Raw genomic sequence first — 24,853 nt, 5'->3', positions numbered from 1 at the left:
TCTTATTCCCTGACCTTTGCCTCCATGCAGCACCATCCAGAGGCAACCTCGGATCCAAATTTCCACGAGAATCTGGACATTTGAAAGCTCTGTCCCTGAACCCGGAATACAGGGGCAGGAGAGCTATATGCCACAGCTTGAGCATCTGTGAATGATGAGCTGGAATCCAGAACACCCATGATGTGGAGGCAGGAGGCGGGAAAAAGAGAAGGAAAAGTGGAAATGAAGGCCCTCCCCCACCCTCCGCCTGGGGGCAGCGGGCCCAAAGCAGGCGCCCTCCACCCCTTCCTCGGGGCTGGAAGTGGCAGGGTGTCTTCCGTCAGTGCTCCAGCAGCATTTTCACTAACAGTCCAACAACAATTTCTAACCACAGTTTTGAGGAAATGCCAAAAAAAAAAAAAAAGCAAAAAATAATTAGCTGCGCTGTTCAAGTCTCCTCCTCCGACTTACTTCATTAGAAAAATCAGTCAAGGCATTAATGGCCATCTCTGTTTCTAATGAGCTTTATTCTAATTAGACTCACGCGTTATTATTTCGGTTGGAAAAAGGTCTCGTTTGTAAAGAGCAGTAGGAGTGTGACAGCTTGTGACGGCTTCTTTGACCAGACAGAAGCATGATCGTCAATGATAACAGCAGCAGGACAACAGTCCCAGTGTACTGAGCTTTTCATTTCCAAGAGAGAGCAAGTATTAACTACACGGCTTTAAAACCCCCATGAAGTGTTTATTATACCCGAATCCTCATTCTACGAACAAAAAGGAGGGTATTTTAGAAGCTTTAAGGCACATATTTCTCAAGCTTTATCTGACACTGGCACTCAGATGACTTCAATGATGCTCCTTCTCCCCCACCCCCCAGGAAGTGAGCAGGAATGAGGATAAAGGTGGGAGGTTCGTAATCTCTAGGCCAGGGTGAACTGATGTCGGAGGGCAGGAGTTGGCAACCTTCTCTGTGAAGGGCCAAATAGTAAATATTTTAGGCTCTGCATTCCATACGGTCTCTGTTGCCACTCAGCTCTGCTGTTGGAAGCATGAAGGCAGCCATAGATAAAAGGAGAAGAATGAGCGTGGCTGCGTTCCAATAAACTTTATTTGTGGACCACTAAAACTGGAATTTCATGTAATTTTTCACGTCAGAAAACATATTGTTTTTTGCTTTTCCCAACCATTGAAAGACGTAAAACCCATTCTTGTTTGGTGAGCTGGATTTGGCTCATGGACTATAGTTTGCCCACCCCTGTTGCAGAGAACAGAATTACGGTCAGTGGGTTCAGAGGTTAACATTGTCAAGGGTTTGGCCCTCTTCCTAGAAGCTCAAGCAACGGAGATAATTTCCGTCTTGAGAGAAACGTCTCTCAAGATGGGGTCAGAGTTCTTTTCTAAAATGTCATTTTTATAAAATTGTTCTTATTTTACAAACAAGAAAACCATCAATCAAAATCAAGTTTTCCTATAACCTACCTAATAAATTGGATAGTTTCCAAGTTTCATTTAAATCTCTGTCCATATATCTGTCATTTTTATATAGTTTCAATCCTATGATAGACACATTTTTTCCCACTTAATGTTATCTTGTAAAATTTTTCCCTGTTGTAACCGATTCCTTCTAATGATAAATAGATATAACATAAATTTTTGTGGAATTATTTGTGGAAGATTTCCAGGCCATGTGATGGACTTAATTCAAAGAGATGTCTTAGTCTACTCTCAGGTGTAAGAGTTAAGATTTAAATACCACCCCCTCACCCCCAGGCCAGGTCAACCTACTTGGTAGATTGAGCCTTGTGGGTCCCCTCTAGGGTTCAGTTCCTCTAGGACATGAAGTCTCATGTGTCTCCTCTAGGATTCACTTCCTCTAGACATGAAGCCTCATGTGCCTCCTCTAGGATTCACTTCTTCTAGACATGAAGTCTCCTCTAGGTTTACTTCCTCTAGGACATGAAGTTTCATGGGTCTCCTCTAGGATTCACTTCCTCTAGGACATGAAGTCTTGTGGGTCTCCTCTAGGGTTCCTTCCTCTAGGACATGAAGCCTCATGGCTTCTCTGGGGTTTCACCTCTTTCAGGACAATGGCTGTAGCAAGTTTGGGATTTCAATCCATATGCCTCTTGACAAAGACGTGTTTCCAGACAGACTTTTTATTTTGTAACATTTGCTTCTAGCTGCCACTCTCCCTGATGAAATTGCTGTCCCAGTCCCAGGCACAACAATGGTCATGGGTTTTAGTAGGCGGCCTCCCAGCTCATTTTTGATACTCTAACATTCATATTTTTACTCGATAAACTATGCTTTATGTGTCTATGCATGTTTAAATGTGTAACAGACATAAACACATGCCATATATAAATATATCATATAAAAAATATACCATATCAATGTGTGCACATACACATGTATATGTGTGTGTATCAGTGCATATGGCATATAGCCAGTACTTCATAAATACTTGCTGAATGTCCATGTATGGCATTTTTACATTTTTTAATTGGGATGGTATCATACAATTTTTATCATTCTGCATATTTCTTTGTTCACCTAATAATATGGTTTCAAATCTATACAGTCCATATAGATATATGTACCTGATTCACTTCCTTTAACTGCTGTATAATACTCCACTGCAGATTCCTACAGTTTCGTCTACTCATTCCTCCACAGGTAGACACTTAGGCTGCTTCCGGGGCCTTTCTGTTTGCTATCAAACACAGAATGCTTCAGCAAACTTTATTGTATAGATGTAAAAGAATTTCAAGGATACCAACCCAGAAGTTTCATCAATGATTTTATTGGTTTGTATTAATAGTACTTCTTTATATATTCCAGCTATAGATCCTTTCGATATTTTAAGTGTTGCAAATATATTCCGAACTAGTTTACTAGAAGCTCTGCATTTGGGAATTATGAGGCTCATGAATAAGGGAGACACTGACCCATGAGAGTCACCTGGCTCCTTGTGTCAATTTTCAGTTTGTTAAGAACCCGGAAGGGAGGCAGGATATGATTAAATGTCTCCACAACCTCCGACAACCAATTTTGGGAATATGAGTTTAAAGAATTCTGGTACTCCTCTTTTGAATCTATGTAGGAAAATGGGATTAAATGAGGGCAATCTAGAAATTAACTGCTCCAAGAATGCTTTTTTCTAGAATGAACCAGAGTATGTCTCCACTCAACAGAACTTCAAAGAAAGGAATAAGTATCCATTAATAACAAGATTATCTCAGAATAAAACTCTCAAGAAATGTACAGAACATAATATGCTTCGTAATTCCTTCCCAAATGATATAAATGGGCATGTGTCATTCTTTGCTACAGAGGATTTGCCTTAGTGGAATTTTAAAGAGTCGGGAGCAATCGGAAAACATATTCTCTAAAGTTCCTCTCAACTCAAAATTTTATGCTTCTAGATTAGACGTTCCCTAAAGGCAAGAACCCACTTTTAAATTATGCACCTCCTATGGCCCCTGGCTCAATTCTGGGTCCAGAGAACACGTCCCAGTTATGCTTATTAAATGAATCAAAAGAAGTCAGTTTTACTGTTTTAATGATTTTTGGGGAGATCCCCTTCCTAACTTTTTGTTGTTTTTGTTGTTGTCACAAGCATTTTGAGGGCTGGTATTGCTATTTGTAAAAGCGTGTTTTTAAAAAAAATCTACAAGAGTTAACCCTCTAAACACGAAAAATCTATATATAGGGATCCAGCTCTACCCAGGCCACAGACTCACTGACTCGTTCTGTAATCACAGCTCAAAAGCTAGTGCAAGGTTATTTAATGGCGCTAAAAATGTTCACATGAATCTAATTCCTTAAGATGTTTATGCCACACAGGAGGAAGGCAGGTCAGTGCACACTGGAAAAGAATCTTCTTCCAATACTCCACCTATAAGGAGACATCTGTACCACAGGAAGACACTTTTGCTGGAGCAAAATTCAAGCTGTTAAGTTCTGCATTTTTAGTTTCAGTTTTTGCCCCCTCAAAACCCACCTCCCCTCATTCTCTACAAATGGCCTTGATGATAAGGATACAAACAACTTCAAGCATGTCCCACAGACCAAACTCGCCGCTAGACTCTGGTGAATTATCTCTAATTTCCCAGACAAGTTGGCATTGTTATGCAAATTTTTCAAGGAGGAACCAGAGGATCCGAAAGGTCTAACAATCAGCCTGGGGCCACACAGCTACAACTGGAGCTGGTCCTCAGATCTGGCCCCGGGCTGGAAGCAAGGCTCTTTCTCTTCCTCTGCGCTGCCTCTTTCCTTGCCCTCTCTCAATGCAGGTCTTGGCTCTGAACCTGCTAGCTACTTATTGTGCTATTCTTTGTTAAGAGCACCTCCTATCTTGCTGAGCCCTCTACTGTAGGAGTCTGCCTGACCGTACCTCCTTCCCTGTATGCTTTCGCTTCTGCTAAGCCCTAAGGTCTTATTTGTACCATTCCCTCATTCAACAAGTTTGCTAAGCATCTGTTCTGTGCTGGGTTCTGCGGGAGCAAAGACAAATGATTCCCAAAGACAAATCTTAGCCCAGAGGGTTAAGACAATGCCCCTGGCTGCCAAACGCAAAGAATGGAAAGGCCACACAGAGGAAGGGAAACAGCCCAGGAAGAGGACAGGAAGGAGAAACGGAATGGCAACAAGGCAATGGCCACACCAGCATCACTGTCTCTGCTCTGAGTGGTACCCTGGGCTGCCCTCCCTTGCCTAACTACTGCACCATGGCAAAATGACACCATTCACTGGTTGTGCCCCACATTACAGTCGGCCACACTTCATTCATAAAAACGGCAGGGTTCTTATCTGCATTCATGTACCCTATCGTTCTGGAATCTGAACTCTTCTCTGCTGCTCCCTAAAGAGCCCGGCTGATAGTACCTCAAGAATTCTCAGAAAATCAAGCCCTCCAGAAAAAAGCAAGCAAGCAGAGGCTGAGTGTTTCATGTCTTTCAGGCTCGTTGCCTGCTTTATCTTCCTTGGCCGCACCATCTATTCCTATCAGCTACCTTAGCATCTCAGCCCAGAGCATGCACACGCTTTGCCAGTGGTTCCTACACCAGCGTTATCATCATGACTATTCAGTAGGGAGAAAAACAGAACAGGACTGAGTCCCATCCTTACCCTTGTAATTACAGCTTTAATTTGGCTGATGAATGAGGAAAGGTACACACAGGAGAGAGGGAAGGCAAGGCAGGGGGACACAAGGAAGGTTCTGCTTATTAGGCAAAGGTAAGGCCATACTACCACAAAACTGTTTAATGAAATGATATTGGCAAACCAGCCCACTTGCAAAATATACATGCCAGCAAGAGCCTCTCTCCACCAGTGTTGAGGGCTGTTGCCGGCCTTGGCTGTTGCTAAAAGTGAAAAGCAAGAAGGGAGGCACACCCTATGATTTCCTCTGCACACACAGGCAGGCTGTGTAACATTCCTTAGGATTTGATACAACAGTCCCATGTTTCTCTTCCCTAGTGGGCACTGAGGAGGCCTTCAAACACTGCCCAGAGAGTAAAACCTATCATCAGCTGCATCTGCCACACATTGTATCTGATTCTATAGCAACTCTGAAGTTACACAGTCCTCTACAGGGATAGTTTATATATAGAACCAAACATCATGGTTTGTAAATTACATGCTAGTCACTCTCTTCACCAAGTGAAAAGCAAACACCTTCTGATCTCCAACACATTGATTCAAGACATGGTTCAGATTGAGCTGATGTAGTATTACGAGGAAGAGCCCTTGAAATAACTTTATAAATGCAGACATGCTCTTTCTCACCAGCTAGGCTTAGTTCTGGGGCCAAGGGAACCAGGCCACTGCAGGAACGCAAACATATTCTAAGTGTAAATGATTTTTTTAATAGATGTACAGGTCTATCGATGAACACACGTCCTTTAAAATCAGCCGATTTTAAATCCAGAGCTGCTCTTTCTCATACATTTCCTCAAAAGGTTATAATGAATAATTCTAGTCAACAGTGACAGAATCTCAAGCTCATACAGGAATAAGCAAGATGATACAGTAGGTGTGCTGGTCGCTCATCCTCAGGGGGTGAAGTACTATCAGCTACTTTTGAGAGGAAGGAAGGGCAGTAAGAAAAGGAGAATGGGTTTGTGTGGAGTTTCCTAGTCTTTAAAACCAGAGATCTATATGGATCATTGCGAGTAAGGTTCACGGGTGCAGATAGGCCCTGGATCAGAGGGAAGCAGCACGTCAATGAAATGCCATCATAAAGAAATCCACAGGTTCTTGGCCTGGGGCCCAGGGACAGGCTCCAGGGAATTTTCAAACCCTGACATTTTACTTAAGAAATTTGTGTATATGATATGTGCATTTTTATAGGGGAGAGTCTCTATAACTTTTATAAGATTCCAAAAAGATGCTCACGGCTTAACAAAGCTTACAAAGTCTTGCTTGAGAAAAACTAATCAGATGCAAATGGCACTGTACTGAGACATTCTTTATTTAATATTAAGAGCTGTCTTGGGATGTCTGGATGGCTCAGTCTGTTAAGTTTCTGCCTTCTTCAGCTCAGGTCATACTCCAGTTGAATATCCGAGTAAAACATAATGAGGTGAAAGTAAATGAGGTGCTCCTATTGTGTCATAGGATTTTTACTCTCCACAAAGGAAATGCAGAAGTAAATCAAATAGAGGTTAATAAAGTTCTTTAGAACTCTCATTGCTCTCCTGACCAAAGCTCTCCCAGATGCAGCTCAGTGTCGGGGCCTTCTAGATGCCAGCGCAGTGGAAATAGTACCAAGTGTCCGGGAAGCTGTCCTGGCTGCCTGGTTAATGGGACCTGAAGTTTCAACACCTGACCCAACAAACACTTGTGTTCGGTACGGGAGGACCTGGCTCCCGGTGAGGACGGAGGGCAGGGGGGTGTGGGGAGAAGGGGGTGATGGATGAAGGGTTCCAATCAGTAAAACGATTACATTGTGAAAGAAACTTACTTTTAAAATTGAGCTCCTCAAGGCCAGGGACTGTTACCTACATATTTTGTATCCCAAATTTCCTATCTATTGTCTATCCTGAATAAGTAACTATCTGGTACTCAGTAAGTGGTAAGTTTTTTAAAGGCATTTTTGCTACTTGCTTTCCTTTGCCATCATTAACTTCTCAGAAAATGCTGGTCCAGCTGAAGGTGCGAACTAGAGCCGTCCAACTTAAGTTCCACTGTAAATATGAGACCATCTAACAGTCTTTATACTATACTTTCTTTATACTAATGGTACTTCTACATCTCTCTTGAGAGAGACAGAGATTTCTTTTGGTGTCGAGAGTTGAAGGGTAAATTGAAACCATGTCCTACAGACATTTAATAAATATAAAGGAAGAATCAAGGAAGGGCAGACTTAAATCTCTGCACATTCAGTCAATTTTGCTTCTTATCAATTGAAGGAAGAAAAAGGAATCCCTGGACATTTCTGAGAGATATTAAATCTTAAAACTCAAGCCCTCTGAGAATGACTCCAATTTTTAGCATGAAGCACTTGAGGTGTTTTTTTCTTTTTAAAGATTTATTTATTTGAGAGAGAGAGAGAGAATGCAGAGCAGGGAGGGGCAGAGGGAGAGAGTCTGAAGCCCACTCTGTGCTCAGGGTGGAGCCCGATGTGGGGCTCGATCTTACAACCCCGAGATCATGACCTGAGCTGAAACCAAGAGCTGGACACTTAACTGACTGTGCCTGCCAGGTGCCCCTGTTTTTTGCTTTTTAAAATTAATCCTATAAAACCTAAAGAATAGATCTGAGTCACATTTATGGTTGTCCTCAGGCTAGCTTGGACTAAAGACATATTTAGCAATGGTGGAAAGTCAGGAAAATAATTGATAAGAATCCACGTCCAATCTTGGTTATATAAAATATAGTGAAGATTATATTAAGTCAAATGCATATATTAAGAAGGAACATTTTAATCTTAGAGGCTCAATGGTTAAATAATACACAGAACAGCATGTTCAAAATATTCAGAAAGATGAACTTTAGATAAGAGGGAAGAAACAGGAAAGCCTGGTTCAGACCGGATAGAAAATTCCCCTAGAAATCTATAACTGGGTGCATGTCACAGATTACATAACAGCTCTTTGAACATAAATGTATTCCATAGTGGGAATACTGTTTATGTTGAAAATGCTCCTTTGTCTAGGGAAGGCTCCATCCAACAAATGATCAAGTTATAAACTTTTCTTTTGTTGTGTTAGACACATCATACTCTACACACTGGATGCAAAAGGTAAAAGGGAAATCGGATTTCAGATGGGAACAATGAATTCCAGTTTTGAGTAAAAGGAGGTAGAATTTCAATTACGGAAACACACCAGGAAGGGATTAGATCATCTTAAATGCCTTGTCAGGGTTTGTAACTTTTGGTTAAAAAGATAGTAACTTACTATTCAGGTTTCAACCTTTACAGACTAACTCTATTAAGAAGATCTTTTTATTGCCATAGAGCCCAAACAAACTGAGAAAGAAAAGGTCTACAGCCTTATAGTGGGAAAAAAAATATTTATTTTTTTTGCCTTTCTTTACTAAAACAAATGTTATTGACAAGTTGAACAGCTTTTGAACCAATACATGAAACTTGGTAATTATTCCTAAATGAAGTTTTCAATCTAAAAATCATATGTAAGCCAGGATTTCACTAAAAAAATGGGTGGGGGGGCACCTGAGTGGCTCAGCTGGTTGAGCATTCGACTCTTGATTTTGGCTCAGGTCATGATCTCAGGGTGGTGAGATCGAGCCCTGAGTTGGGCTCAGCCCTGGGTGTGGAGCCTGCTTGAGATTCTTTCTCTCTCTCTCTCTCTCCCTCTGCCCCTTCACTCCCCCTCTCTAAAAATAAAATAAAATAAAATAAATTATATGCAAAGGAGTATTTATGCATAGCCAAGAAATACTGTAGGTTAAAGTTCCATTCTAATTCATCATCCATCTCTACCTTTCACATTGGCAACATATGTGGTCCTTTAATGGTGCATTAGAAGATTGCACAACTATTCTTTGAGGAGGTCCACTTCAGAATGAGGTCTGCTGCTAAAATACTGATGAATTTAAGCCCTTCATTATTTTCCATTGAGTGATATATATCATGACATAGGAATTCATGAAGGAATGCTCAGATAAAAGGGCCACAAAAAGTAAAAAATAAATACAAATTAAAATGGAAAAAACTTCAAAGGCAAAACTGGCCCATGATGCCTTAATCATAGTTGTGCTATGTTCTGAATTTAGAATTTTACTCTTCTTCAGAACAGGGTTTTCAAATGGTAATACTCAGATTTATAACTGTAGTATTTAAAATTCACCCCCTGCAGTGATGAATTTAAATTCTACAAGTATGTAAGTAAGCCTTTAATTCTTACCATATTCCATACTTCATTCAGTTGATTAGCATATGGCACTCTGAGATCCGAAGTATGGGTTCAATTTCCACACAGATCTTCCTGTCAATGTAAAATCCCCACGCTCCTAGAGAAGCAACTTGGGAGATTCTGCTTTGGGGTCAGGCAGATGTGGGCTGGAATTCCAACTTGACCACTATTGGCATTGCAAACCTTGGTAAGTTATTCAAGTATTGTGAGCCTTAGTTTCCTTGTCTGTAAAATGCAGATGATACCTGTCTCTGAGCCATTTCCCTGCGGTGGGAATTGACTGCAACATGCATGCGATGTTTGTACAGAACTCAGAGCAGTGTCAGGCATATAGCGGACACTCCATAGGTTTTTTGCAGGCACTAACGACCTTCTTGCTTGCCGTCTCAAGTGAGAGCAGGGTTTCAGGTGCAGACAATGTGCAGGGATAGCAATGTTCTATCTCTAGGCAAAGGCTCTTACTAGTCTCTATTTGGCCCTATACATGTAATTAATGATCAACAAGCCTAGGGTCTTGGGTGCTGCTCCAGCATACATTAAACATTCTCATAGTCACATTTTTTTTTGTTGTTTTTGTTGTGAGGGGAGACTTTTGTTTTAACTCTCTACCCATCCCCTTACAAGAACAGCTTTGTAACACAGAAATCAGAATATTATTACCTTAACTCATGAGGCAGTTAGCATATTTCCTTTGAAACAAGTGGTTCATTTATTTTACTTACCTTTTCAATTTTTTCATCCAGCATTCTGAAGAATTCTTGTTGGCTTTCAGAGATGTGCATGCTAAAAATACAAGAATAGTTAAGTGCATTATTTCAATGTTTTCTTCAACCAGCTCCCTCAAATGAAAACCACTGAGTCCCCAAACTTTGAAGCAGACATTTATATATTACCGACTATTCCAGTGAGCAGTCTAAGTCATATTAAGGATAAATGCCATTACAGTAATTCCTATAAATGTGTTTCATTATAGTCTATCAGTTCCTATGATTTAAGGTATACAATTTCCTTTCAAATGTACACATATTATTTATAGTGATGTTACTGGGAGGTGTGTGTCAATTTTTTTCTTCAGATACACATTTGTGATTTAAAAAAAAAAAAGCACAGACAAGCATTCCATGGCATATTTCAAACCTGTGTGTAACTGTGAAAAGAAAATATATCCAAGTTATTTTGTGGAAATGTGTATTTTACAAAGACTGTCATTATCAGCATGGTATTCAGTCGACCGTGTAGGTATGGGCTGGCAGTTAACAGGCAAAGAACTTGACATTGCCCCTGAACCCTTTGTGCAGTGGTGACAGCCAATGCACCTCTTTGGAAGTGAGATCCCACTGGAATGTGGGAGAAAGGCAGGGGGCATATGTGAGCAGCACTTGCCCTGTGTGTTTGTTTGCCTAATGCTATTTGACTGCACACTTAGTGAGACCGACATGGGTGCTGGGGACAAAACATAAGAAGGTAAAGGAGAGCAGAGAAGAATCACAGATGGGAAGGGCATGGGGAGGAATGGGTCTTGGTGGCAACATGGTCTTAATGATAGTAATTTCTACGCAACAAACAGGTGCAGTTGGTCCAAGGAGGTTCAGGATGCTGGGCTAAGAGACACATCGCATAGTGCCTCTTTCTAGTGCTCAGTTGTTGCAGTGGTTGGGCATGGAAGGAGCGGAGGCTCTGCAAGTCTAGGCGTGGGGGGCAGCCCACCTGACTTACCCTTTAGCATTCTGCCTCACCCTTTAGGGGCCACAGAGAATGGCCCAAGAGACCCCAAACCCTTCAGGCCTCCAAGGACAGATAATGGGGCTCGAAAGTTTTTCCCTGTGAGTAAAACCAAGATTTAACATTGGGAGCACCATGACATCAGCTCTGATATAAAAGGAAAATGATAAACTATCTGATATCAGCAATCAACTTTCACATACATCATGTAATTTTTCCTGTTCTTTATATGATAATTCAAGTGAGGTAAATGTCCTGTTTCAGAAACAGACCCTCTCTTGTTGCAGGTTAGAAAGGCAGGCCAGAATCTGGGATGATGAGAATATATTAAAACAGTCTCCTTTCTTTCTCTGGCTGGGTGGAAAAGCCACTTTTGCATACCTGAATTTTTCCAGATTCCCCATGGTTTTACTTCTTTAAGTGCCAAAACAATTTTTATTTGAGCCACTTTGGATGCAAATCTTCTAAACTTTAATAGAGGATCTATCACAAACATTATTTAACTTTCACTTAATGACTAGAGGCCACTCCCATGATCTTAAATCACAATCCCCCTCTGTAATAGTGGGACACCCCCTAGAGCCTCTGAGATGGGGAGAGCTGTCTCTCCTTAAGCAAGGTGGCCTGAAACTACGGGCTTTTGTTCTCTGCCTGCTTTGAACTTTTCCCCGCATTTCCTCTTGTCAAAGAAGGTATTGGTTCTCTTTCAGTTTCCTTCCCAGCTGCTGCTTCTACTCCATGCTTAGCACAACCAAGTCTGTTAGAGTTGTGTCTAAAGTTAGTGTAAACAGGCTCTGAGGGAGAGCTTGGGGGGGGTGGTTCTTGTGATTGGGGAACAGGCATATTCTGGCAGTCATTGTGACTGCTCAGACACATTCTGGGCATCCTCCCTGTTCCTGGCCACACTCTCAGCAAATGAGGTTGCTGGACAGCTCTGGGTCCCAGATAGAAAAGGCGTGAAGACATACAGATATAGATATACCTTAATATAGATAACCATGCACACATGCATGCACGCACGCACACACACACCTTAATATAGATAACCACGCACACATGCGTGCACGCACGCACACACACACCTTAATATAGATAACCACGCACACATGCGTGCACGCACGCACACACACACATACCTTAATATAGATAACCACGCACACATGCGTGCATGCACGCACACACATACCTTCATATAGATAACCATGTATGTATTAGTTTCCCTAGGAAATTCCAAGAGACCTCATAAAAATGGCATGTTTAGGATTTGAGGTACACGGTGGAAACTTTTAGGGTAGAGTTTTTAACATATATTGCCTTGCAAATAACAGAAGGGCAATATTTACTCAATTGACAAAGCTTACCTATTTTAATTCATGTGATGCATGACTCCTCACAGAGGTAGTTCAGTATGTTGGCATGGGTGAGGTGCAGGCCTCAGATTTCTCATTTTTAAAACCATTAGGCTGGTCTCTGAGGTCCCTTCCAGCACTGATATTCTAGGATTGTTATTAACTTCCATTAACTGCTTAATTGAACTATCACAACATGAAAACAGGCACGCTTGGTTAGTACTCATACATATGCATACTAGACTAACAAAATGATTAGTCTTAAGTAAAAGTGATTCTGCAAATGTGTCTGCCATCTCTGGGATCAAGAATGCAGAGCTCAGGGGCACTTGGCTGGCTCAGTCAGAGGAGCGTCTGACTCTTGGTCTTGGGGTCATGAGTTAGAGCCCCACATTGGGTATAGAGATTACATAAATAAATAAATAAATTTTAAAAAGAATGCAGAGCTCCGGGGTCCATACCAGGAGCTTGATGCCAAAGGTAATGGTGAGGACTTTAAGATGCATATATAGTAAGCCAGCACAAAAATCTTAGTGGTTCCAGTTCTGGGTAGTTTTAACTACATACTTTCTAACCATTAAAAAAAAAAAAGGAATTCCTTGATTAAAGCAAACTGAACAAAAGCCCCTTAACCCAGAATTAATTAGTCAAGACAGGGTATCTGCAACCCCACCTGAATCCTGAACCAAACAGTAGCCTCACTCTGGGGCAGAGGGTACTATGGCTGGGAAGCAAACTCTACCATTTTCATTTTCGTGTGTGCCCTTTGAGAAACAATTCTAACTAAACCTAGGCCACTGGCTTTCAGCCGGTGCATCTCTACCATCATACTCCACTGATAGAGAAATGCTGCCTGCTTTCTCCTGGGGTAAGAGCATCAGGACATCCCTGCCTGCCTCTGTCTCATTTCAAAACCTACCAAGACGCGTCTTCCGCCAGACTGATTCACTATCTTGCCACATAGAGTATGTGGACGGTGTTAGCCAGAAAAGACTAATGGAAGGGTGACTTATTTATCATCAAATCCTGATGTACCAAATGAGCTCCGTCCGATAAGCTCCACTGTCCCCGATGGAGCAAGGGCCCGCATGAGGCCATCTTCAGGGTGGTGTGACCTACAAGCACAACGCTCACTCGGCTCCTCTCTGTCCTCTGTGGATTCATTTCACAGACAAGCCCCGAAGGCCCTTCCACGGGGGCAGAGGAAGCACTGTTACTCTGGGGGAGTGAATAAATCACGAAATCGCCCCATCTGCACCGATTCCTGCCTAGATAAACACGGATGTTCTCTCTTCGTGTGGAAACTCCATCAACATGATGGCATTAATATTCGTTTTTACCTTCAAGAGTCCGAACTGCACCGTGAGAAACAGCCCGTAGGTAACAGCTCCATCCTTAAACCCTTTCTGATGCACACTTTGGTGACCATATGTGGGGAGGGAGGAAAAAAGCACACAGGCCTTTCTAGCTTTCCTCAAGATAATAGAAACGGATAATTAAATTGTTTATGATTCAGTTTATAAAGTATGAATAATTGATGCTAAGATTGATTAGATCTAAAAATATTTTATAAAAGCCTGTATGCTGGCACTTGATTTAACTGATAAAACTTAACAATCACAGCAATTCCTATTTTTCTCTAATGCACTCTGTTGTGCGGAAAACACAATGCTCCCTGCACCCCCCAGCACTTCCTGTGCCCCCAGCTGGTGCTGGCAGAGCCCTTCTGAGTCAACCCTGAGTCATCCAAGACTCTTCTGACTATGATTCCTCAGCTTCATGACATGAGGGATGACAACAGTATGGAATCTTAATGACAAGTAATCAAAGGAATGAAAAAGGTGGGCAAAATGAGCTTGAGAGCTGAAAGGTATATGGCTTTCAATTTTAGTGACTTAAAAAAAAGTTTCCTCTTATAATAAAAACCTAAGTCACAAAAGTATCAGAAGGCAAGGCCCTGACTCCCTAATACTTCACCTCCAAAAATAAAATACCATCACTCAGGGAGTTCCTGGCAAATCTTGGCCTGAACACAGTTCTTTCTTTCGTAATTATCATCACCATTGCTCAAGTGGACCTTGGGGAAGTGGCTTAATCCTAATTCTCACATCATGGCACACCCTTGCTAGCAGTTCATGCACGGCTCACTTTTGTTTAGTCAAATATAGTATAAAAAGCATCCACAAAACCAAAACAAAAAACAAAAGCCAGGACTTTGACAACAACCTAGAGCTACCTTACTTCCCACCTAGGCTTGTGTTTCCTCCAACTCAAGGGAACCAATATGCCCTCCCCCCCTTTTATAAAGCTTTACTGCATATGTGCTTTATAAAGCAGATGATTTATTTAGTTGTTTTTAACTTTATGTAGAGTGCATCATGCTCTATGTAATCTTTCAGGACCTACTCTTTTCTTCTAGTATTATATTGCTCAGGTCCATCCAGCGTTGTGTGTTGCTACAGTGCATTTGGGTTTTAACTGCTAATATTCCACTGTGTGAAGGCAATAAGGTTCTTTACCCAATTTCCTGTTAAAGGGCATTTGGGCTGTTTCTAACTGTTAAGGCATTCTTTTTTTTTTTTTTTAATATTGTATTTATTTGACAGAGAGAGAGCACAAGCAGGGGGAGTGGGAGAGGGAGAAGCAGGCTCCCCACTGAACAGGGAGCCCGATGTAGGGCTTGATCCCAGGACCCTGGGATCATGACCCGAGCCGAAGGCAGACGCTTAACCATCTGAGCCACCCAGATGCCCCTAACTATTAAGGCATTCTTAACAAGCATCAGACACTGTGATAGACACTGGACGTACATTATTTCATTTAATCCCCAGCCCTAGGAGAGGGCTCTATTTTAATCTGAGAAAACTGAAGCCCAGTGACACTGGCCTGAGATTATAAAATAAGAATGTGCTCTGCATGTTATATCAAATGAAGGCATGAAGACTATCTGCCTTTTATTACCTATCTACCTTTATTATTACTAAATCTCTTGTTATCACATATATGGGATTGCCCTTCCACTTCTGGAGAAAAGAAACTCATTATCTTGTTTTATACACTGCAGAATAAATAAAAGTTTCCCTGATCCTCTATGTCAGTAGAGGAGAAGTACCACTCCTCATGGCCTTCCAGGAAGATTTCATAGTTGAATTCCAGTAATCCAAGGTTCTGACTCATAGTTTAAAACACACACACACACACACACACACACACACACACACACCCCAGAAGATTTTCTTCCTAATTTAAATGTAAACACATGAGCCAGTTTAATCAACCTCTCTGAAAGCCCCAGCACATGCCGGTCTGCAGAGCATCTGCTTCAATGCGTCTATGTCTAAGTTCCATAAGTATTTACACCAAAGGAAAAAAGAAATTCTCTTTAATGCAACCTCTCCTTAGAACTCAGAGATAAGGGAAACATTTAAAAATAGCATATATTGGGGGCGCCTGGGTGGCTCAGTTGGTTGAGCATCTGCCTTTGGCTCAGGTCATGATTCCAGGGTCCTGTGGATTGAGCCCCACATCGGTTCAGCAGGGAGCCTGCTTCTCCTTCTCCCTCTGCTTGCTGCTCCCCCCGCTTGCGTTCTCTCTCTGTCAAACAAATAAATAAAATCTTTAAAAAAATTTAAAAAATAGCATATATTGAATGGCTTGAATGAAAAGATGACTTCATTCTATCATCAGACACCTGCTGTCCCGCAAAGGCAGATAAAAGTAGTGTAGATAAAAGTGGCTACCAGTGAAGTGGATGCGGGAGGTTGTGATTACGGCATCACGTGTCCCTAAGGGTGCAAAAATCGGTTTTACCATCCCACTGTCAATGTAAATGGTAAGCGGATTTTAAAATGTCCAGTTTTCTCTGAAAGTAAACAATTAAATCTCTGAGCTCATTCACCACCCTGTAGAGTCCTAACCACCTACAGCACCACCAAAGACACCAAGCCAGCGTAAAGTGATTGGTTGGACCTCAGTTACTTTTGTCTCCATTTCCTGGGAAGAACCAGACGTAACACAACTTCTTCTGCTTATGACTTGGATGGAACTACTATTAAGTAGATGTAATAGGTTTATCTGGGGGGTGGGTGTGACTGGATCAGCTGCACTAGTACGATCAGCACCCTCAGGGAATTTGTTATTTAGGTGGAACACCACAAAAGAGATCTGTAGCCTTGGGAAAACAGAGCCTCTTTGAAGGAAAGGGGAAACAGCTTCAAAGTCACACAAAGGGCGTTTCATTGCCATGGTAGATTCAGTTCTAGAACAATCTAGAAAAATACTCATTCTTCTCTTTAACTTTTTAATCGTGCAATGCATAACACATAGAAAAATACCATGTTATTTGTAGTTTTAAATAATAATGAAAGGAACACCCATGTAATCACCACTCAGGTTAACAAACAGAATCCCTGGTCCCACTGCCTTCCATCGAGTGAGAAAGAACCACTCTTCTAAGTTTAATGCCTTTTCATGTCCTCGCTCGTCTTTATTGTTTTATCACATACATACATAACCTATTGATTAGTTCTGCCTGTTTTTTTGAACTTTATATAAATGACTATATGCAGGCAGGTGCTACTACTTTCCTTACTGCACAGCCTTACCTTCGTGACCGTCCCCCATCTCGATATGTGCAGTCATAGGTCATTCACTTTCACTGATGTGTAGAATTCCTAGCTTAAGAATATGCCACATTTTTTGGTCATCCACTGTATTTCTGAAGGACATTTGGGTTTTGCCTTCAAGAGCTTTACGAGCTCATGTAAACAGTGCTGCTATGGACCTGTCAACCATGTCTGGGGCACACATGCGTGAGGGTTTTCTAGGCTAATAAACCTGAGAGGGGAGTTGCTGGTGGGCGAGGTACATCCAGGTACGATTTTATTAGAAAATACAAATTGTTTTCCAAAGTGATTGTACTGGTTTATATTTCCATTGGGGTGAAGAGTGCCTGTTGTTCAACACCCTGGTCAACCATTTGTACCATCAGACTTTCTGAATTTCGCCAATCTTGTGGTGTGAAATGGTATTTTCCCTAGACATTATTAGCTCTTCAAGTTTCCTCTGTAGTGAAATGGTTGTTCGCATCTTTAGCCTCTTTTTCTATGAGCTCTCTGTTTTGTACTTACTGATTTATAGAATTACTTTACATATCCTGGAAACCCAACTATTGTCCATTATATGCAATGTAGATATATTCCACCATTTCCTTTTACTCCCCTACAGTAAATTTTGATAAATGGAATTTCTTAATTTTAATGCAGTCATATTAATGAATCATTTTTCTTAAGATCTGCATCTTTTGTGACTTACTCAAAATTCTTCCCTACCCCACAGTCATAAAGATATTCCCCTTTATTTTCTTCTAACTGATCTGAAATGTCAGTTCTGTCATTTATTATGGGTCTGTTTTGGGACTCTCTATGCTGTTCCATTAGACCAAACCACACTGTCTCAATTCACTGAAGCTTTACAATACATCTTGGTTAGCTGGCAGGCAAAACTGAGCTCACTCTGAAAACATTATTAGCTTTAAAAACAACATAAGGAAAATAGGAACTAGAACTTACTTTGCTCTGGGTTGATGGACTAATCCTGGAATCTCTTTATTAGTTTTAAGTCTTACGTTTGAACTGGCACTTTTTTCCTGAAAAACATAAAACACACATGTAACAGACAAGGTGAGAATCAGCAATTAAGCAGTGGCATGAACTGTCATCATGGAAATGTTAGATTTGTTTGAGACCCTCCACAGCTGACCACTTCACAAGGGCAAAAAATCCTGCAAAGAGGTCATACTGTAAGGTAAAACTGCCCAAGCATTTTAACGGGGAACACTGTCATGAAAAGAGAAGTTAGCTTTATAACAGTTATAAGTATTTTTAAAAAATTATGTGCAACTAATATTTGACGTTTAGGTGTTTTTAGGAAAAAATAGTAAGAGAATCAAAGAACAGAAGATTCTAGTGCCAAAGAACAACAGTAGTGTAATTACAGACGTTGTTTATGTGCTAAGGTTAACTGTTAAATGCAGTGCATTTTGTTTATAAAAGATAACTGCGGTTATTGAGACACGAAGTTTGCATGAGGCCCTCGCAGTGACAGAGACAAGAACATGATTAACAATAACTAATTTATTCCACCCATAGCAAATACTGCGATTGAATTCAATTGAATTAATAACATTCAATACTAACTTATATTCAAGAAATGCTTCTCTGGCTTTTAGTCTGATCTGATTTCTTATCCCCAGTTTACCAGCCTCACAGGAAAGAAACATTCTTAAATCTTAAAATGCAAGTATATTGGGACACTTGGGTAGCTAAATCGGTTAAGTGTCTGCCTTTGGCTCAAGTCATGATCTCAGGGTCCTGGGATCGAGCCCCATGTCACGCTTCTTGCTCAGTGGGGAATCTGCTTCTCCCTCTGCCTCCCCACCCCTGATGCTTGTGCTCTCTCTCTCTCTCAAATAAATAAATAAATAAAATCTTTTTAAAAAATGCAAGTATATCAGTAGGTATACTATCTCAATAATAGTATGCTCTATATTTATACAACGTTATCTTTAAAAAATATTAGGATGCTTTATAATTTGTTCGGACAACACATCCCCGAAATGAAAGGACAGACTATTCTAAACCTATTTATAACAGGCGACTATATCCACTCAAGGAACCTGACGTGTAGCGATAAAGACCCAGGTGAGGGCAAGGAATAAAGACTCCTATGGGCCAACCCACTGCTCTTACCACATGCAGAGTGATGTGGGATGGTGCATAAAGCAGATGGTCCCCAAATGAACTCTTTTGAGAGTTCCTATTTCTCTCAGGACAGCAGAAGCCATTTAAATCAGTGAAACTCCAATGATTTGCACGCTGTGGTTGTTTCCATTCACCATTAAACGTGAGCTTATCTGTATAACATCAGGACTCCAAAATACAGGGTAAGTTTTGTTTGTGATCTTCCAGGAAAAGAAACAATCCTTATGATTCTTTTGTGGTCTAACTTACCTTCTCTGCCCCACACTAAACTGAAGAGTATTTTCATACACCTTTAAAAGGCATAAAATATATACTGTTCCTTCTGCTGACACAGCCAGGGAACAACAGATGAACTACCTTAGCTTTCACAAAGCAGCTCCAGGAGGGCTAGGCTTTACCAGTGGGGACTCCGAGCCTCGGTGGGGCCCGCCTGGCACTTCATGGGAGTTACGCATCGTATACTGGTAGCACGAATGAACAAGGTCAACAAATGATGAACTTCTTTTTAACAGTGAGAGATAAAAATAGCTCTAATGTAGTCTCTCTGAAGGACTGCAAAGGTAGGTTCCAAGTTAGTCATTTTTCCCCCTTAAACTTCCTGTCTGCTTGGATTAAGCACCGAAAATGGACACAGGACAGAGCCCTACACTTTTTCCCTATTCACATAATTTCCCAAACGCTGAGCCTAAATGATACACTGTCATTTTGTTATTTATTTATTTTTTGAGACACTGTAATTGTAAACATTGCTGAGGCAGGAACGAGGCCTCTAATTCTATGACTGTAAACGATACACAATTGTATTCTGCTTATAGTCAATGTATTAAACGGTACCCTTCACAATGACATTGCCTCTCTGCATCTTCCTTAAAAACACATTGTGTGGTTGCTAGGGAGAGAAGGAAACCCCAAATAACAGGGCTCAATGGATGGGCGGGGAAACTCCGGTCCTGAACAAGCCATCCCTTTGCGCATGCGCACAAGTGCGCCCTGCCAGGAAGCGGGAGGACCAAAGCTTCCGCAGAGGCACTGGAGGAAATGTCGCCTTCAGATTTCCCAGTTATAAAAAAAGAAAAAAGAAAGTATATATAATTACAGAGAGATTTCTTCTGATTATGTATGTATGATGTATTTGTTTTTACAAATTACCACTCACCAAGATCTTAATATCAATGATCACTTACTATATAGGTCGGGCATTATTCTAAGTGATTTCCATATAACTCATTTTAATATTCACAAATATTTACATATATTAACTCATTCATTTTTTTTTTTTTTTAAGATTTTATTTATTTATTTAACAGACAGAGAGAGAGCAGGAACACAAGCAGGGGGAGTGGGAGAGGGAGAAGCAGGCTTCCTGCCGAGCAGGGAGCCCGAAGTGGGAATCGCTCCCAGGACCCTGGGATCATGACCTGAGCGGAGGGCAGACGCTTAACGACTGAGCCACCCAGGCGCCCTATTAACTCATTCTTATGTCCACAATACCTCTCTGAGATAGGTACCATTTTTTTTCCCTTTGTATAGATGAGAAAGCTGAGGCATTGAGAGGTGAAGTATTTATTTGAGACCATACAGGTCATAAGTGATAGTGGTGGGATTTCGACCGAAGCAGAATGGCCCCAGAGTCCTTGCTATTAGCCACTAGGCCAGCAGTTCTCAAACGCTTTAGTATCAAGACCCCTTTGCCCATATTATACAAATTTTGACACATTTCCTTGTACAATATGAAAAAAAAATCACATTTGTTAAAATTCACCATCAATCTCATTAGGAAAATCTTGACAGAAGCTGTCAAGCTCATGGTGGTATAAAATTTTCCAAAATTCTAATTTTGGTTTAACGTTTGAATTTTATGACTGGCAACACATACTGCCAATTGTTTTCTTTGAAGTGACAGGTTCTCTTCATTCATTCATTCATTTTTTTTTTTTTAAGATTTTATTTATTTGACAGAGAGAGACACAGCGAGAGAGGGAACCCAAGCAGGGGGAGTGGGAGAGGGAGAAGCAGGCTTCCCGCTGAGCAGGGAGCCCAATGCGGGGCTCGATCCCAGGACCCTAGGATCATGACCCGAGCTGAAGGCAGATGCTTAACAAATGAGCCACCCAGGCGCCCCTCTCTTCATTCATTCTTGAGACAATGTTTGCAAAATACCCAAGCCTGAATATTCATAATATATGTCAGGCATTTTTTTTCTCTAAAGTAGAGATGGTGTTCCATAAAAACAACCATGAGTTCAGCCTGCAACTCCATCAACTGAACAAGTACTCTTCCTTCAAATAACCATCTTACCTGAGTGTGTAGAAGAAATGCCTTATGTATGCCTCTTTCCCATATTATCGCATAGACTATTAAAAAGCTCTGCACCCAAGGCACAAGACTTAATAAAATTAAATAAAATTTACTGCTTCATCAAGGAGATTCTTAAGTGAAAATGGAATGTATTCTTCCACTGTAAGCGCATGGTGCAGGTGAATACAATGACTATAAGATTGGGGGCCACTGCCTTGATTTTGTGCTAAGGCACCAGCAGTTTCAACCACTATTGCTTTTGCACCATCAATGCAAATGTCAACACAGCAAAAAGGGCAAACTGCTTCTTAGTATTGTTAGGAAAATGAGCTTGAGGGCATCCTGAGACTGTTTTGGGGACCCCAGGTCTGCAGGCCATACTTTGACTAGTGTCCTTATTTCCTTTGCAGAGAAAAGAACTATCAATTATTTAATGTGCTATATGCCTTATTTAAAAAAATATTTAACCACCATATTGAGGTAAAATTTACATTCCATAAAATTCCATTATAAAGGTATGATTAAGTGATTTTAGTAAATTTATACGACTGTACAATTATCACTCAATCCAGTTTTTGAACAGTTCTATCATCTTAAAAAGTTTCCTCAAACCCATTTGCAGTTCTTCTCTGCTCTCCTCTGTAGCCCCAGGCAACCACAAATATGCTGTCTCTACAAATTTGCCTTTTATAGATTCATAGAAATGGAATCTTATCACATATAGCCTTTGGTGTCTGGCATTTTTCTTTAGCATAATGTTTCTGAGATTAATCTATATCGTAGCATCTTTCAGTATTTCACTTATTTTAATTGCTAAATAATATTCCACTGTGTGGATATACTGTATATTGTTTGTACATTCACTACTTGATGGACATTTGGGTTGTTTTAAGTTTGAGGATATTGTGAATAATGCTGCGATGAACATTCACATATAAGTTTTGTGCAAACATATACTGTCATTTCTCTTGGGCAGGTTCCTAGAAATGGTATTGCTAGATTATATGCTAAGTGTATATTTAATTATTTAAGATATCACCAAACTGTTTTCCAAAGTGGCTGCACCATTTTACATTATCACTTGGGATGCATGATGGTTCCAGTTTCTCCACATCCCTGCCAACTCTCGATAGTATCTTTTCGATTATTGCCATTCAAGTGGTATCTCATTGTGGGCTTCATTTATTTTTAAAACCATGACTTATTTGGATTTGTTCTTTGCATCCCTCAGAATACCTTGCTACGGGAGAGCATTTACATGCTTACCAGTTAGCTATACTTGCATCAAGAAGTCAGCTTTATATTTGCTTACAAACATCACTTAACTTCTTTTCTGGGTTTGTTTGTTGGGGAAGGGGAGGTTTACAGAGATCTGCTTAAAAAAAAAAAAAAAGGCAAAGAAACAATCAAATAAAGAAAACCAGAAGGGCTGACAGGACAAGGTTGCTGGGAACCTGAGATGGAGGAGACCCAACAGAGAGCCAAGAGTCAGGCCACGTCTGGGGTGCTCCAGAAATAGGAACAAGAGAATTCGGGAGATGATGGAAGCAGTAACTAAAATATCATTTTTCTTGGCAGAAAAACTGATTTTATTGGTATTTGACACTTATAAACTAGTACTTAAAATAAACTGGAACCAAGGGGAACTAAGACGAACCCACTGAATAGGCCCCCAGCAAGGAGTTTGTAGAGCAGTGTTTCTCATGATCCATTCATTTTGGTATCAGAATCCTTGGGGGGTGCTTGTTAAAATACAGATTCCCAGGCCCTACACAAGCTTTCCTGCATATGAGTCTCTGGGATCAAGGCCCAGGAATCTGTATTTTATTTTTTATTATTTTATTTTATTTTATTTTATATTTTTTTATTTTATTTTATTTTATTTATTTTATTTTATTTATTTTATTTTATTTTATTTTATTTTATTATTATTTTATTTTATAAGTAGGCTCCACACCCAGTGTGGAGCCCAACGCAGGGCTTGAACTCATGACCCTGAGATCCAGACCTGAGCTGAGATCAGGAGTCAGATGCTTAACTGACTGAGCCACCCAGGTGCCCCAAGGAATCTGCATATTAAATAAGAGTCCGAGGTGACAAAAAAGTTTGAGAAGTTTTATTTCAGAGAATAAATACCTTTGTGCTTAGGATTCCCCTGGGGTTCTGCAGAGCTGCCCTCCGGGTCAACAGGGAGGCCCACCAGAGCAGCAACCCCTTTAACCTATTTTATACTTAGGGGCTCTATCAGTTGGAAAAAACATCCATTTCTTAAAAATATTTGCAAACTAAAGCCAGGTAGTGACAGGTTTAAACAGCAAATCAAACAACTTTCTCCTTTGCTTGGAATAATTCTCTCTCTTTATGAACAGAGCAACACTTGTCAGTGTCTAGAGTAAACTTACCATTCTCCTAGTTTCTTTGAGGCTGGATGGAGACAGTCAAACCAACTCTGTTTATGGGGCTGCTCCCCTGTCCCTGGGTGGCATCTCCCAAAGGGAAAGTCAGAACCCTGAGAGAAACTGATAGCTTCTGTACAAAATTCCCCCAAACTTCCCCTCCTTAATTCTTTTTTTTTTTTTGGAAGACTGTATTTTTATGTAATCTCTACACCCAGTGTGGGGCCCTAACTCACAACCCGAAATCAAGAGCAGCGCGCTCCACCGACTGAGCCAGCCAGCTGCCCCACCCCTCCTTAATTCTTAAGGGAGCCACACAATGTGTTCCTGAAAATGGCAGAAAGCACCCCACCCCGTTGACAAGGGATGGAACTTCTTTTCATCCGTCAGTTCTTTTTGCCTGTGTTGTCCCACTGAGTCTGAGCAGATCTAAGTAGCTGTAGCCCTGCGAGGCTCACTGAGCTGTTTTTGGGTTGGAAATGTGGGGAGGAATCTCAATTTCTTTTTCTGGGCCCAACAGGAGGAAGTTCAGTCTTATAAAGAAATCCCAGGGGCCAGATGGATGCAGGAAGCTGGAGGCCTAGAGAAAAGTAGTAGGGGTTGGATTACTAGCCTCTGGGACTGCCAGTGAGGGAGCTACGCAGAGAAAAGACACAAAAGTACTAAATATTAATTCGCAAAGTGTCCCCTCTACACACAGACTCGTGTGTGTGTGTGTGTGTGTGTGTGTGTGTGTGTGTGTGTGTGTGTGTGTACATTTGAACCACTGCATTTCAGAAAATACATGAAAACTAGAAAGGTAAATAATTTAACTACAATTAGGAGATTGGGGGGGTACACACATCTTTAAAACAGGAAGACATCAGCTATAAAATACATGAGTAATCATTCCAACTTTGAGGGAGTAACCCATAGAATGTACTCTCTAAGAAAACGACCTCGGGGTGCCTGGGTGGCTCAGTC

The 24,853-nt window shown here is 40.9% G+C and overlaps 1 protein-coding gene across 2 annotated transcripts in view; it reads right to left on the bottom strand.

The window, feature by feature from the left end:
- C10H1orf21 (chromosome 10 C1orf21 homolog) overlaps positions 1-24,853 on the bottom strand; it is a 230,139-nt gene that overhangs the window by 17,421 nt on the left and 187,865 nt on the right. For both annotated transcript variants that reach the window (XM_035722350.1, XM_035722349.1), the window contains exons 4-5: positions 18,006-18,082; positions 10,087-10,147 (exon numbers count right to left, since the gene is read on the bottom strand). In XM_035722350.1, coding sequence (XP_035578243.1) covers positions 10,087-10,147; positions 18,006-18,082 — 138 coding nt within the window. The remainder of the gene's footprint in view (positions 1-10,086; positions 10,148-18,005; positions 18,083-24,853) is intronic.

This window comes from Zalophus californianus, chromosome 10 (assembly GCF_009762305.2).
Source record: "Zalophus californianus isolate mZalCal1 chromosome 10, mZalCal1.pri.v2, whole genome shotgun sequence".
In the NCBI taxonomy this organism is placed as follows: Eukaryota; Metazoa; Chordata; class Mammalia; order Carnivora; family Otariidae; genus Zalophus; species Zalophus californianus.
This window is presented reverse-complemented; position numbering and strand designations above follow the sequence as displayed.